The 15,741-nt window shown below is 53.9% G+C and overlaps 1 protein-coding gene across 1 annotated transcript in view; it reads right to left on the bottom strand.

Annotated features, from left to right (window-relative positions):
- Positions 1 to 13,981, bottom strand: part of NFASC (neurofascin) — a 68,917-nt gene extending 54,936 nt beyond the window's left edge. The window contains exon 1 of the mRNA XM_068995858.1: positions 13,681 to 13,981. Within this exon, the coding sequence (XP_068851959.1) occupies positions 13,681 to 13,981 (301 nt within the window). The remainder of the gene's footprint in view (positions 1 to 13,680) is intronic.
- Between the last annotated feature and the right edge of the window lie 1,760 nt (positions 13,982 to 15,741).

The raw sequence follows: 15,741 nt of genomic DNA, 5'->3' as shown, positions 1-15,741 counted from the left end.
AGGAACTCCACGGAAGTGTCATTCCAAGGTCATGTGGGAGAAGCAGCAGGAATGGGAAATAAATGAGATCGCTCGGCTCCAGCAGAAAATACAATTTAACCTTCCCAATCCAGGAAAAAAAGGAAAAGGAAAGCACAAAATTTTCCCTGGAAAGCCCCAACGTGGCTGGAAGCAGCCGGAGAATCCCAATATCCCTGTGGCAGCTGGGAATTGTCCCCACGGCGCTGATCCTGTGGGATGCGCAGGACACCGGGACATCCAATCCCACTAATCAGCTTCCCACCCTCCCGCTGCTTCCCAGGGATTTTCCTTCCCCCAGCAGAAAACGAATCCCAATTTTTTTGGAATTATCTGGTTGAAAACAAAGGGAGTGCAGAGGATTCCTGCACCTCGGGAACGGCTGGCTTTTTAGGGAATGAGTTACGTTGAAAACTCCTTGTTTTTCCTTGGCATTTCAAAGGGAAAAGCATTCAAGGCCCTCCTGATATTGGAATTTTGATTGAAAAAAACACACCGTGGCTTAATTAGGATGAGATTCGATTGGGAGGAACAAGGAAAGGAAGTGGGGTGAAAAATAGGGATTGCAAAGGGAAAAATCCAGGTGGCAAGGGGAAAAGTTTGGTGCCACCCCTCCCTGTGTCCCCTCACGTGGCACTGCAGGACACTGGGGCTGCTCCAGCACCACTTTTCTAGGAATCCCAACAGAAAATCCCAAAAAAACTGTGGGGTGGTGACTCAGGGACACTCCGGGCTCCTTTTCCCATTCCCAATGGAGCAGCAAATCCCATCCCAGCAAATCCCATCCCAACCCCGCCGGCAGCTCAGGACAGCTGGAGGTGACACTGGGCCGTTGTGTCACCGGGGGCCACCCATCCCACGCTGTTCCCGGAAAACCCAAGGAGCCGGTGGCAATGGGGACGTGGGCAGTGCCTGTCCCCGGAGTGTCCCTGGGCCACCCCGCCTGGTGGCATCTGGCCCTGGGATCAGTCAAGGGTTAATCAGGTGGAAAAACAGCCCTGGGATGGATCCTGAGCCTCTGGAAAAGCTTCCCGGCTCCCACCTCCGCTCCTGCTGCCGGGAGCAACTCAGGGAGGAGATCCCGGAGCTGGGCCTGGAGCAGCCGGAGCCTCTCCAAGGATGGGAATGTTTGGAGAGTCACAGATCTGCACCAAACATCTCCTTTCACCGGATATTCCGCAGTCATGGAATGGGCCTTGGGATGGCTTTCCATAAAGAGCTGACCAAGTCACGGAATTCCAGGTTTTAGGCAGTTTTCCAAAGGAAAACCCCTCCCTGCTCATTCTTGGCTCATCCCAAATCCAGCTGGGAATGGCTTTGGTGGAGACATCAATTCCTCCAAGTGTAATGAAATCTGGGAGACTTTGATCCACGGAATTTATCTGTTATCCAGTTAAAATCTAACCAATCCCACAGTGTCCTCACCATGCATCCAATATCCTAAAGGAGAATTCCAGAACATTCGGATTGGGAGGGACCTCAAATCCCATCCAGCTCCACCCCTGCCATGGGCAGGGACATTTTCCACCATCCCAGGCTGCTCTAAGCCTTGTCCAACCTGGCCTTGGACATTTCCAGGGAAGTTTATTCCCAAAAAACCCAGCTGGCGAGCCAAAGTTGATGCTCCACCTGTGTCCCATCACTCCTGGCAGGGTTTGGTAATCCCATTCCCGCTTCCTTCCCCAGGAATTGTGACAGCCCTCAAGGACAGATGGAGCTTTTCCACAGGAATGGAGTGAAATCCCAAATTTATTCATTCCCCGGGGCTGGGAAGGAGGAGGGCAACACCATTCCCTGCTATTTCCCACCATTCCCTGTTTTTTCTCGCCATTCCCTGTTTTTTCTCACCCATCCCTGGCATTTCTCCCAACTTTTCCCGTCACTCTCCACAGAATCGTCACCCTTTGTCACTCCATCATCAAATCCTGGTGTCACCACCTCTCCATCTGCCTCCGGAGCTGCCTCCAGAACGGGAATAAATTAATTGGGAGAAGCTTTTGGCTCCGGGATAATGAAGTTGGCACAAAGCCAGCTCAGGAGGCAGCCCAGGGATGCCGTGGTTAAACAAAAATTCCATAAAAATAAAAGGGATTTGGGGGAATTAAAAGGCCAGGTTGGAATTTAGGGTTTCCTTGGAAAAGGTCAAAGGATGGGGGAACAGATTGAGCCAGGGATGAATGAAATGAGGATTTTTATTCCCTGAGCTGCTGAAGCTTCCCAAAATCCCTGGAAAAGGTGAAATCCGTGTCCTACAAATCCTTGGAAACACAAATCTCCCCTTGCTGACAGCACTGGAAGCGGGAGGGAAAATCCACAGGAAAATTGTGGAGTTTAAAGCCATGGAAAAAAAACAAAGGAAAGGGAAATTTCAATATTTAATAACTTCCAACTCATCTCCGATCCGCCAAAGATTCCTGCTGGGAATATTCAATGGAAAAAGCGCGAAAATCTATTAAAACCCCGGAGCTGAGGGAAACAAGGAGCAGGAATCGGGAATGAGGCCTGGATCAGCAAATTCCTTGAATTCTGCAGGTCAGAATTGGAGCTGGAATCCAACTTTAGTCAAATACTGAGGTTTTCCATGAAAAATTCAGGGAGAGGAGGAAGGATCCCACATCTGGCACAACCTCAGGCACGACCTGTGCGAAAAAACCATTCCAAGTTTTTCCCTGACTTTCCCAGGATAATGTGAGAACGCAGAGCGTGTCCTGCCCTGGCTGAGGTGATGTGGAAAATTGGGAATCTCCCTCACATCGCTTAGGGAAGGATTTCTCTCCTTTTTTCCAAGCTCAAGCTGGAACGAGCTCTCCGAGCATTTTTTTTGTGGAAAAACCGGAATTTCCCTGTGGGAGGGATGAATCCCACAGGATCCAGGCACAAAACCCCTTTAGGATGTCAGGGAATCCCACAAAAAGCTTGGAGCTGGATGATCCAGAGCATCCCTGCAGGATGCCAGACCCCTGTTTGGGATTTTCCGACTTTCCCAATCCTTTCCCTGCTGCTCTCCTGCATCCCTCGGGATCGCATCCCTCATTGGTGGCCATGGCAACACCAATCCATGAGGGAAAGGGGAGGAATCTGCTCCCCAGCTGGAAAATTATTCCTGAGGAATGAGGAAGAGCTCGGAGCCGACCCTCTGGAAGCTGCTCCTGCCCGGAGCAGGTGGGAAAAGGCCCTTCCTGGCTGTTCCCATTGGGAAAATGCTCCTGATTTATTATTAAATAGGGAAAAGATCCCTTTTTTTGTTGTTGTTGGGTTCAATTAGGAGGAAAATCTTCCTGGGGGGATCCTTGGTGATCCCAGCCCTGCTCCCAGCTCCTTTCCCGCTTTTCCAGAGCCTCTGGAGTCAGAGCATCTGAGAGGGAGGAGAGTTTGGGAAAGCGGAGCAGGAAAAGCCTGGCTTTAAATAGTCATGGAATTGCCCCGTTGCTGGGAGGAGGACGGTGCAAATTTCCAGCTCCCGAGGGAATTCTGCTCCAACAGCTCCAGCTCCAAATTCCAGAGGCTGCGGGGAGCTCCAAACCTCCTGCCTGTGCTTCCCACTGCTCCATCCCTGGCTGCTCTGCAATGGCCCCATCCCACCCCAGTGTGGATCCAACAATTCCACTTCCATCAGCTCCAGCTCTGAATTCCCGGGGGATTTTCCACATCCCTGGAAGGACGCCCTGAGCCCCCCCACATCGCAAAAAATCCCCATTTCCCTCTCCCCATCCTCCCCACAGACCCAGCGCCGGCTCATCCCAACCCCTCCATCCTGGAGAAGGGCCGAGCCTCCACAACCCTGATCAATAATTCCAACTTTCTCCCTTTCCCTGCCTTTTCCTGCGGGAACAATGGAGCTGTGGCACCGGACACTGCCCACTCTGTGCCCTCCCCGTGCCCGAGTGCCAGCCCGGGCCTGTCCCCATGTCCCCGCTGCCAGCAGGGAGGGGGTGACGGCGTTTTGTTCCCAGATGCAGCTTCCTTTTGTTCCCCATCCTGCGGGAAGCAGAGCAGAGACATCCCCGGCGCTGAGAATTCCCAGCCAGGAATTTCTGAGTATCCCACCCATATTCCAGCTTGGAATTGTTGGGTTTTCCCCTCTCTCCAAGGGCGGCAGCTCGGTTTTACAGCAGGAAAAGCACAGAGTAATAATGGGGGATCACAGGGAGTCTTTGTTGGGATAATTGTTGGAAGGCGCTGACTGGAACAGAGGCGGCCGGGATTTCCCTGGAGGGCGGTGCAGGAACTTCGGGAGAGACTTCCCAGGGAATAAAAGCGGGAATTTCCCAGCAAAGGGCAGTGGGAGATTAGGACTAATCAGGCGGGCCCAGGAGTGATAAACCCGATTTGAAAACAAAGCTCCGCTTTGTAGCTTTAAATGAGGAATGGCCCGAACCCATCCGTGGTTTCATTAGCATCTCATTAATATGCAATTCCCATTTTCCCGATTAAACGCTGGGAGTAGGGAAGGCTGGGAGGAGGAGGAGGTGCCCCGGTGCTGGGTCTGAGCCTTGGGGACCTCTTTTGGAGCAAGAATTCCCATTTTCCCACTTTCCAAGGTGCCCTCCAAGAATTCACTTTTTTCCTGGCCTGGATTTATCCAAATCCTGATATTTGGGAGCGAACACAGCAGCATTCCCTGTTTTCCAGCTCCCATATCCCAATATGGAATTAACGCCACGCCAAGGGGAATGTTCTTATCTCCACCACCAAAATTCCCACTTTTGTGGGAACTTGGAGCTTCCAGAAGCCACTCCTGAGGTTTTGGTGCTTCCTTGAATCCCATCCCAGCTCCCTCCAATCCCAGCACCACCTCAAATCCTCCTTCCCCCACCACAAACCCCGCTCAGTTCCACTTTGCTCCTGATTAACCCTCGGGAACCGCCGGGATAATTCCAGCCTGGCTGATCCCGGATTTTCTGGGATTGGGTGATGCCCAGCGGGCACAGCAGAGAGATTTCCAACCGCTGGAAAATTGGAATGGGGCCGGGAAGGAGAAGGATGGGACAGTGAGAGGAGAAAAGCTCGGGATTTGAAACCATCAAAGCCCATCCCTGCTGATGGATTCATTCCTTCTCCCGGTTTTCCCTGGATCCGCTGGAATTAAAACGCGCTCCAGCCTCTTGGAGAGGGAACATTACAGAGAGACAAGATCTGAGTGAGGCCGAGCGGGTTTTAATTTACTCAGGACGCCTAAAGCAGTTCCTGGGATGTTCCATCAGGATATCAAAGGAAAAATGGGATGTTGGAGGGGATCTGCTCCTGCCCCGGCGCCATTCCATGATTTCCGAGGGAGAGGAGGAGGAGGAGGAGGGAACAGCAGCATTCCCAAGGGTGGCCATGAAGGTACCTCCCAGACCCCCGCAGGTCACTTTGTCCCAGTGCTGGACTGGTTCTTTACAGGGATTTTGGGATTTCCCAGTGCCCAGAGCCAGGAAGTCCTGCCCGGAGAGGCCTCAGCTTCCCGATTTCCCCAGGAGCAGAGCGGGATTGGCTCTGGCTGTGCGGGGCTGGAGCCACGGTGGCCCCGGGGCATCTCCTGGTGGTGTCCACAGGACCTTCCCTGAGCCTGGAGGGTGGAGATGCTCCCAGGAATTTCTCCTGGGGGAAATAAAGGGAAGAGTGAGGGGGAACAAAGGGGAGAAGTGAGGGGGAATAAAGGGAAGAATCAAGGGGAATAAAGGGAAGAATCAAGGGGAATAAAAGGGAAAATGAATGGGAATAAAGGGAAGAACAAGGGGGAACAAAGGGGGAAAGTGAGGGGGAATAAAGGGAAGAATAAAGGGGAATAAAGAGAAGAAGGAGAGGGAATAATGGGAAGAGTGAGGGGGAATAAGATTCCTTTAATCTTCCTGATGAACACTCGAGGCTGAGTGTTGGAGTTAATTGGAAATCCCAATTAACACTTCGGTGCACCCTGAACTTCCTGCTCCTCTGCTTCCGGCCTTCCCAGCTGTTCCTGCATTCCCATTTCATCTTTCCCTGCTTAAAACCACATCCCACACCTCTCCCTCGGCTCCCAGTGGGGCCAGACAGGACCCTTTGGATCCTTTTCCCCCAAAAAGGCCCCAAGATGAGGTTTCAGGATGAGATTCCACGGATGTGGCTGGAGCAGCCGGATGATTCCCACACCGCTGGATCAAAGGGCTCAGCTCCATCCCAGAGCCCCATTCCCGTTGTTCCCTCTCCTCCAACGGAGCACGGGGCTAAAATTATCCCTGAGCAGCCCAAATCCCAAATCCCAGGTTTTTTATGGCCTCTGGAGCTGAATCCCAAGCACAGCTCCAGCTGCAGCACAGATCGGGAGCAGAAATAGCAGGAGGGTGGCACGGATCTCTCCGAGGCGGCACAATTTGGGATTGGCACATCCCGGATTGGCACATCCACCTGCACAGGGCCAGGGCCAGGGGATCTCCTGGGAACGGCCCCTCCAGAGCCTCTCCCAGCTCAGGTTTAGTGGGAAGGGGATCCCAAACTCTCCCAAAACCCCTCTGTGGCTTCTCCCAGCTCAGATTTAGTGGGAAAAGGATCCCAAAATCTCCCCAAGTCCCTCCACAGCCTCTCCCAGCTCAGGTTTGCAGGGAGGTGGATCCCAAAGCCTCCCACAGCCCCACGCTGCCCATCCCATTCCAGAGATAATTGTGCCATCTGCCCTCCCGCATCCCAGCAGCTGTTCAGGATCAATCCCAGCCATTCCAACCCCCTTTCCACTGGACAATGGGCAGGAACTGCTCTTCCCTTGGGAAAGAGGGTTTATTTTGCTTCCTGGGGTGTTTCATCCCCGGAATATCCATGTGCACCCCTGTTTTTCACCTTGCTTTGGTTTGGAAGAGGAATTCTGAGAACCATCCATGGATGGGAATTCCTGGGAAGTGTTCATTCCCACTTCCATCCCAAATCCGGGATTGGGGTCAAAATCCTGCCAGGAATTTGGTGCCAAAACCCCAAATTCCCCCCAGCTCAGCTGTGCTCCTCCCAGGAATCATTCCCACCTCCATCCCAAGCCCAGGCCTGACCACAAAGGCTGGAAAAGGGAGACAAAGGAGCTGGAATCGCTGGAATCAAACCTTCGGGAGCAGCCTGCTGTCCTGGGCTGGGGCCAGCTCAGCCTCGCAGCTGTCACCGGGGTCAGCGCATTCAGACGAGGTCAACCAAAAATCCCCAGGCCTGATCCCAGCTGCTGGAATGGCCGGGAATAAATCCCTGTGGGGCGCTGGCAGCTGGATCCCGGAGCTGTCGGTAGGGAATGACAGCCTGGGATGTGCAAAATCAGAGTTTGAAGGACTTTTGGGAAAATCTGTCCTTAAAAATGTGCGGTTCTAGTGTTGGGTGTAAAAAAGTACGTGGATGGATTCACCCAAATTCCAGCTTTTCTGGGAATAAAGGGAGGAGCGCAAAGTTTTGACAGGAAGTTTGGGTTTAGGATATTTTATATTAGAATTCCAATTTTCCGGATTTAGGGGAAGAAGGAAATGGGATTATCAATTCATTGAGTGGATTTGAGGGGGAATCACGGAATCATAGAATGGTTTGGGTTGGGAAGGAGATTAAAGATCCCCCAGTGCCACCATAGGGGCACCTTCCCCTATCCCAGGTGGCTCCAAGCTCCATCCAACCTGGCCTGGGACACTTCCAGGGATGGGGCAGCCATGGATTCTCTGGGAATTCCATCCCAACCCCTCCCCACACTCACAGGGAAGAATTCTTCTCAATATCCCGCCCAAATCTCCCCTTTTTCAGCCTGAACCCATCCCCTTGTCCTGCCATCCCAATTCCTGCCGCAGATTCCCTTTTCCTTCCTTGTAACCCCTTCAGACCCCAAGGTCTCCACACAAATCAAATCCCGAGGTTTCCACACAGATCAGATCCCGATATCCCCACACGGATCAGATCCCGATATCCCCACACAAACCAAACCAAACCAAATCCTGAGGTCTCCACATGGATCAGACCCCAATATCCCCACACAGATCAGATCCCGATACCCCCACACAGATCCGACCCCAATATCCCCACACAGATCAGATCCCGATATCCCCACACAAGCCAAACCAAATCCTGAGGTCTCCACACAGATCAGACCCCGATATCCCCACACAAATCAGACCCCGATATCCCCACACAAATCCGACCCCAATATCCCCACACAGATCAGATCCCGATATCCCCACACAAGCCAAACCAAATCCTGAGGTCTCCACACAGATCAGACCCCGATATCCCCACACAGATCAGATCCCGATACCCCCACACAGATCAGATCCTGATATCCCCACACAAATCAGACCCCGATATCCCCACACAAACCAAACCAAATCCTGAGGTCTCCACACAAATCAGATCCCAATATCCCCACACGGATCAGATCCCGATATCCCCACACAACATTCCCTTCTCCAGGCTGAACATTCCCAACGTCCCCAGCCCGTCAGAAGTGTCACCAGAGGAGGTCCCTGAGTGTCCGGGCACGTGCGGGTGGCACAAAGCCCCGTCCTGTCCCTCCCCTCCTCCCACTCCCAGCTGGGATCGCCTCAACCCCATCCCAAGGAGATCCCAACAAGGAGCTTTTGTGGCCGGGTCTGCTGGGAATGCCGAAGCCAGATTTCAGGAATGTGACAGCACCGAGGTGACAGCAGGGACGGGAGCTTCTCCGGGGCCCTGCACTCCATCGGCGCCTGGCTGGGCTCACAGAGGGGCCTTTATCCCGCACGGAGCAGGATCGGGAGCGATCCCAACCCTCACAAACGGGGCTGTGTCCTTAAACCCGGAGTGGCTGGCAGTGCCACCATCCTGGAACGCTGAGGGAAGGGAATGAAGGGGCTTCGGGAAGAGGGGAGAAATATGGAAAAGCTGGAGCAGAAGTCATCCAACAGCGTGGAAAGTGGGGGAAATGAGGCTGGAAAGGAATTCCCTCCGGGGCAGGAAGAAATCCAGACGTCCCTGACAAGAATTGTAAGGGAATCCAACCCCTGGATGGATCCTGCTGGGTTTAAAATCCAAGGGGATGTTTTGGGAAGGGCAAACGAAATCCAAGGGAAGAGCCTGTGGGATTGGGAAGAGCCTGTGGGACACGAGAGGAGCTGGCCCTGAGTGCCAGGGATGAGGAGCAGGGATGTTGGCACCACGCGCGGAGCGGAGCACGGGAAGCTCCTCGGGAACCACAGAAAACTTCCGGGAGTGGGAAGTCAGGGCTGATCTTCACCCAGGGGAAAAGGGAATGCTGGATTCTTTCCCTACCCCCAGGCTGGGGGAATATCCAATAAAAACTGCTGGGAATATCCAATAAAAAATACTGGGAATACCCAATAAAGGCTGCTCCTACAGGGATGGGCAGAGGAGCTTTGTCCAGAGGAAAAATCCCCGAAGACGCGCGAAGAGGGAGCAGATTTTGTTCCCTGCTCCCGAAAACCCCAGAGGCAGCTGGATCCCCAAACAATTCCAGCTGGAATTACCTCAGGAGGTCACCACCATGGGGAGCGGGATCAGCCCTAAGATCAGCTCTGCTGAGCCGGGCTTTACCCAAGTGGGGTTTAAATCCCATCCCAAATTGTGGAGACCACCCGGCATCCAAGCTCCAGCTTAAAAACCCCTCTGGAGATGGAAAAGGGGCAATTCCCACATTCCCTGCATCCTGTTGTTCCAATGTATCCCAGTTTTCCCTTTTTATCCTGGATTCGAGGAGGAATAAGCCAATGGGAACTCCGGGAATAATGCGGAGTTCCCAAATCCCCAGGAGGGCCTTCAGCACCCTGGAGAGCGGCCGGATCCAAGAGGATCCTTTTCCCACGCACGGACATTCCCGTGCTCGGCATTCCCAGGTTTTCCAGAGAATTTGTGGCTGCCCCACATCCCTGGAAGTGTCTCAGGCCAGCTTGGAGCAACCTGGGATAGCGGAAGGTGTCCCTGCCCATGGAATGGGATGAGTTTTAATTTTCCAACCCAAATTATTCCATGATCCTGCCGCTCTTTTAACTTGGGGATCCTTGGGATAACCAGGAAAAGGGAACAATTCAGAGGGAAAAGGGGAATTTCGGTGTATTTTCCATGGATCCAAGGAGAACCTTCCCACTCTCCCAGCTCCTGCTGGAACTGCCAGCCCGGCCTATCGGCACCAGGAGATTTCAGGAGGAATTCGGGATGCAGGCTGACAGAGCCGCGGGATCAGATTCCGCCTGGCCCTGGGAAAATGAGCAAAGTTCCGCTGCCAAGGAGGCGGAAAGCGGCGGAAAAGCTGCCAGGAATTCCAATGAACCTCCGGCTTCACCTTGCGCCAACCCCAGGGGTTGTGCTCCCGTTTTCCCACTCCCTGGGAGGATCCAGGTTTGCTTCCAAAGGTGGGAAAGGCGCATCCAGGAATCCAGGACAGGGATTTATCCGCTCTTCCCGAGCCTGGATTGTGCAAAGCTCCCTCTTCCCTTTGGATGCTCCTCTGGAAAAGTGGGAATGCACCAACCCCCTGCTTAGGTTCGGAGGCAGACGAATGCCAGGAAAGAATTCCCAAATTCTCCTTTTGAGGGAAAGTCTCCATGATTCCCTCTTCCCTGTGTCCTTGGGATGCTCCCTCCCAGCAGCATCCCTGAGGATAACAGGGCTGGATCCCAAAAGAATGGGATGAGACCCAAAGGAACCTAAGGAGGAGCATCCTCAGGAATTCCTGCCCACCCGAACTCATCCCTGCTTGTTCCGTGGATAATCCTGCTCCTCCGATCTCATTAAGTGGGAATGGTGATCCCGATAAGCCGAGGGATAAATCCTCCTCTTTTTTAATCCGTAATAACCCAGCCCGGTTTCTTTCAGCTCGGGATTAAAGGAAAAAGGAAAAGGGAGGGTGGGGGGGAGGATTATGGAACATTTAAACTTCCAGCAAGTTCATTCCGAGCCGGAATCCCTGGAATTCCACAATAATTATCCTGGATAGCCTGGAAAGGATTGAAGAGCCTTCAGGAAGAGGGAGGGAAAATGGAAAAGATGGAGCAGAAGTCATCCAACAGCATGGAAAAAAGAGGAAAATGAGGTTGGAAAGGAATTCCCTCTGGGGCAGGAAGAAATCCAGACCTCCCTGACAAGAACTGTAAGGGAATCCAGCCCCTGGATGGATCCTGCCGGGTGTTAGGAATATTTTGGGAAGGGAAAATGAAAGCCGAGGAATAAAAGGAAGTACCAGAGTTTTTTTCCTTGGATTTTTTAGGAGTTTCCTCACAGGTTTTGCTGTTTAAATTTAAATTAAATTGGATTTTCTCTGTGTAACTCAGTGGGTTTAAATCTTCCCAACTCTGCTGCTTTTATTCCACCTAAAAAAGTGTGGAAAACAGGGAATTCCACGGCTCCCAGAAACCAAAGAAATGAAGGAATTTGGCCTGAGCTTCCAGGTTTTTCTGCCTGTAAGTGAAGTTCTGATGAGATCTGGGAGGTTGGTGCTGCCCTGACGAGTAAATTACAACTCCACGGAAAATCCACTCCCACATGGAAAACAAATCCGGAAATTCCTGCCGAGCACTCCCAGATAAAATCAGAGCCTCAGGAGCGTCCTGGGAATGTGGCTGCTCCATTTTCCCAGATTTCTCAAACAAATCCCGAACTTTTCCTTTGGGGACTCCTCCTTCGTTGATGGATGGAGCCAAAAAATTCCAAAGCTCCAGATGGAACCAACAAATTCCAAAGCTTCGAGTTCCCTTTCCAAGCTCTGCCTGCCCAGATGAGCTCCACTGGTGTTTATCCAGGGAATAATTTCTTGGAACACCTCAGAACTTCCACATTCCTGCTAATTGCCGTGTTTCTGGATAAAACTGGTGTTTATCCAGGGAATATTTCCTTGGAGCATCCCAGAACTTTCCCGTTTTTCCTCAGTGGGGCTGAGCAGGTGACAGGGACACAGGGAGGATCCGATCCTGGCCACAGCCATGATCCCTTTGGATAATTCCTTGGCCCAAGGTCACCCCACCAGGGCTGGAGCATTGGGATTAAGAATGGCTCCAGTGGGAAGTGGAACTTCTTTAAATCCATTTATTCCCCCTTTTCCCAAGAAAGGAAGCACCAACAAAGATCCCTTTTCCTCCTGCCCGTGTCCATCCCTTCCCTCCTGATTGTGGGAATCTCCAAGGCTTTCCTGGGATGGCTTTCCCAGCTTCCGGTTCCCATTCCCAGGCGGATCCTGACTCACTGTTCACAGCTGATCCCAACCCCTTCCCTGCTCATCCCTGAGATCTGAGGGTGCAACCCCTCTACAACCAGGAGTATCCCGTGAGTATCCTACTCAGAGTATCCCAACCACCTGCCAGGAGCAAAGACAGGGGAAAATTCCTCATTTTTCCCCGTTATTTTTCAGTATTTTTGCCCATTTTTGACCACCCTTTGTGGTGCAGCTTTTCCAGCAGATTTTGGGGGGTTTTATCCCTGAAAACCCCGGAAAAAAATGAGAGGAAAACAAATCCTTATCAATCAATTTGGAAAACTCGGGATATTCCCCATTTAATCATCAGCTGGGAGAAAGGATGATTGGATTGGGCCGGGTTTAAATCAAATCCCTCAGGATGAAGATGGGGATGAGGATGGGGATGAGGATGAGGATGAGGATGAGGAGGGAGCTTTGTTAAGCCCAGAATTAACACAAAGCCAGACCTAGGTCCCAACTCCTGTAAACAAAGTCGCTTTTCCAACCGAACAACTTCTCCCTGTCAGCCGAGCGGTTTCCCATGCATTATTTATGTTGGATTCACGTTACAACCACACACACACACAAATAAAATGGGAAAAGCGGCAAAGGCCCAGCCCGGAGCTGGGAAATGACAAATTTAAAAATAGAAATCGACTGGAAAATGCTAAATTTGAGGAATTCTCTTTTTCAGGAGAGAAAGCAAAGTTTTCTTGGAACAAAATTTCTTGGAACAAAGCAGCCCCTCGGTGTCTGCCAAAGACGGGGGAGGTTTTCCAGGAGCACGGGCGGAAAGAAAGGAGTCAGCATCCCTGGAAAAGTCACAGGATTCCTGCTTTTGTCCTCGGCAGCTGCCAGGAGCACCCCGGAAACACCACAGCGCCACAGGATCCATCTTAAAGCAGCCGGGCCTCTGCTGGGCATGCCAGAATTCCAGCTTTTCCCGCAATTCCCGCATCCCCCCGGCCCTCGGCACTGCCCCTCTGCCGGGATCCAGTCGGGAACACCCCAGGGTGACTTTCGGGAGTGCTCCAGAGCCATTCCAAGGACCTGACCTTGAGGAAGGAACCCACAGGCAGAATTCCAAAGGGAAAAGCAGAAACCACCCGAGCAATACGCACCGGCCATTCCCAGTTTTAGCAGGGATGGGATTTTCTGGCCGAAACCTCAGTTTTTCCCACCCCAAACCCCTCTTGGTGCCATTCCCAGAGGCCTCCCCGGGATGGAACGCGCGGCTTCCCTGCTCCCTGTCCTCCAAGGAGCACCTGAGGCCATGGAAAAGGGAGGACCCCGCTCCATCCCCGCTCCATCCCCGCTCCATCCCAACAATCCCTCTCTCCCAGGCCCCAGCGCTCCCACCTCCGCCACGGCCTCCTCATCCCATTCCCGAGCTTTTCCCGGCGATGGGAGCAGCGGGAGCTTCCGTGGAGCCGGGAGTCCCAATGATTCAGCACTTTCCCCCCTTTCCCGAAGGGAATCGATCCCCGGGAGCGCTGCGGGAGGATGCGGATCCCGCACCCGGCACTCACCGCTCGCCGCCGGGGCCCGGCGCTTCCCGGCGCCGCATCCCAACCCAGGTGCGTTTTCCCGGTGGATTTTTCCGGCCCAGGATGTTCTTCCGGAGGGACAATCCACCCCCCGAAGGCGACAGGGAAGCAGCGAGGGGCTGGGGGAGCAATCGCTGCTCCCCGCGAGCTTTCGGGCCCCCAAAGTTGCGCTGTCACCCCAAGGTCCCCACCCGGGCTGCGCTCCCGGTGCCCCCGCACCGCCACCGCGGGATTTTGTCACACGCAGGGACACGAAGCCGTGACGTAACAGCCAAAATCCCATCACATGCCCCAGCTCCCCCCTCCCGGGGTCCGGCCAGCAAAACCCGGCCGATTTTGGGGGTCACCGAGCAGCTTTGGGACCCCAAACCCGCGCTGAGGATGCGCGGCCCCCACCCCGTGCTCAGCCCCGAGCATCCCCCGGGAGCTTCCCGCATCCCGGTGCTTCCCGATCCCGGTTTCTCCTTACCCGGTGGGAGCTGGGGTGGCCGCAGCCGGGGCTCGGGGCGGGCTCGGTGCGGGCTCGGTGCGCCGCACTGCGCGCTCCCGGGCGCGGCCGCGCCGCACTGCGCGCTCCCGAGCGGGCGGAGGGAGAGCGCGTCCCGGCAGCAGCAGCGGCAGCAGGAGGAGGAGGAGGAGGAAGAGGCAGGGAAGGGAGGGAGGGAGGAAGGCACGGGCTGGAGGGGAGGGGGATGAGCAGGGGGAGGAGCTCATTAGCGGCGCCCTTAATGAGCAGCCGCAGACGCGCAGCACTGGGCTGAGCCCTCCCAATCCTAAAGGCGCAATCCAGGGACAGAAACGGGAATTTTGGGGAAGGGGAGGACGAGTTTGGGTCACTCCGAGGGCGCGGAGGGTCCCCCGGGGGCTCTGTGTCCCCCCAAGGGCGAGGAGCTGACCCCTCCCAAAGCCCCGCGCACAATCCAGGGACAGAAACGGGAATTTTGGGGAAAGGGAGGACGAGTTTGGGACACTCGGAGGGCGCGGAGGGTCCCCGGGGGGCCAAACCGCCCTCAAGGATCAGCAACAAAGGACAAAAAAAAAAAAAACAACCCTGGAGTTAAATTCGGGGACATTTTTCCATTTTCTCCAAGGGTGAGGAGCGTCCCGCGGTGCTGCTGGAGGGGAGCGCGAGTGGCACAGCTCGGCTCGGGGTGCGCCATCAGCTGCTGGCACTGCTGGCACTGCTGGCACTGCTGGCACTGCTGGCTCTGTCCCCGAGTGACCAGCACCGGTGACCACCCGAGCCCGGCCATCTCCGCGGCCGCTCGGGGATCGGAGCTCGCGGTTTAATTAAAGCTCCCCCACTCCCAGGGAGATTTGTGACCTCCCCTTCCCATGATTTTTCTTCAATTCCCGATTTTCTGCTGAGGCTGCAGAGCTGGAATCGATGGAGGTGGATCTCGGGCAGCGCCGGGGTGAGCCTGGGTTTTGTCTCGCTGCTGAATTGGATATAAAAATATGAAATATTTGATTTTATAGATAGAAAAATATGTAAATGAAATAGATCGAACAATGCCAGAGCAAATCCTGGAATGATTCATGGAATCAGGGGGTGGTTTGGGCTGGAAAGGAGCTTGAACTCGTCCCATTCCATGGGCAGGGATGCAATCCACAATCCCACGCTGCTCCAACCCGGCCTGGGACACTTCCAGGGATGAGGCAGCCACGGTTTCTCTGGGAATTCCATCCCAGCCCCTCCCCACCCTCACAGGGAAGGATTCTTCCCAATATCCAACTGGAATTCCCCCTTTTTCACTGTGAACCCGTTCCCCCTTTTCCTGTCACTCCAGGCCCTTTTCCAAAGTCCTTTTCCATATTTCCTCTTGGTTCCTTCAGCTCCTGGAAGGTCACATTGGATCATCCCAAAGCTCCCTTATCCAGGTTGAACAATCTCAATTTCCCAGCCTTTCCTCACTCCAGAGCTGCTCCATCCCTCGGATCGTCCTGGAGCCTCCTCTGCATTTGCTCCAGCGGCTCCAGGTCCTTCCTGAGCTGGGAATTCCAGGGCTGGAGCAGCTCCGCAGGAAGGTCTCACCTGAGGGG

Source organism: Aphelocoma coerulescens, chromosome 26 (genome assembly GCF_041296385.1).
Source record: "Aphelocoma coerulescens isolate FSJ_1873_10779 chromosome 26, UR_Acoe_1.0, whole genome shotgun sequence".
Classification (NCBI taxonomy): Eukaryota; Metazoa; Chordata; class Aves; order Passeriformes; family Corvidae; genus Aphelocoma; species Aphelocoma coerulescens.
This window is presented reverse-complemented; position numbering and strand designations above follow the sequence as displayed.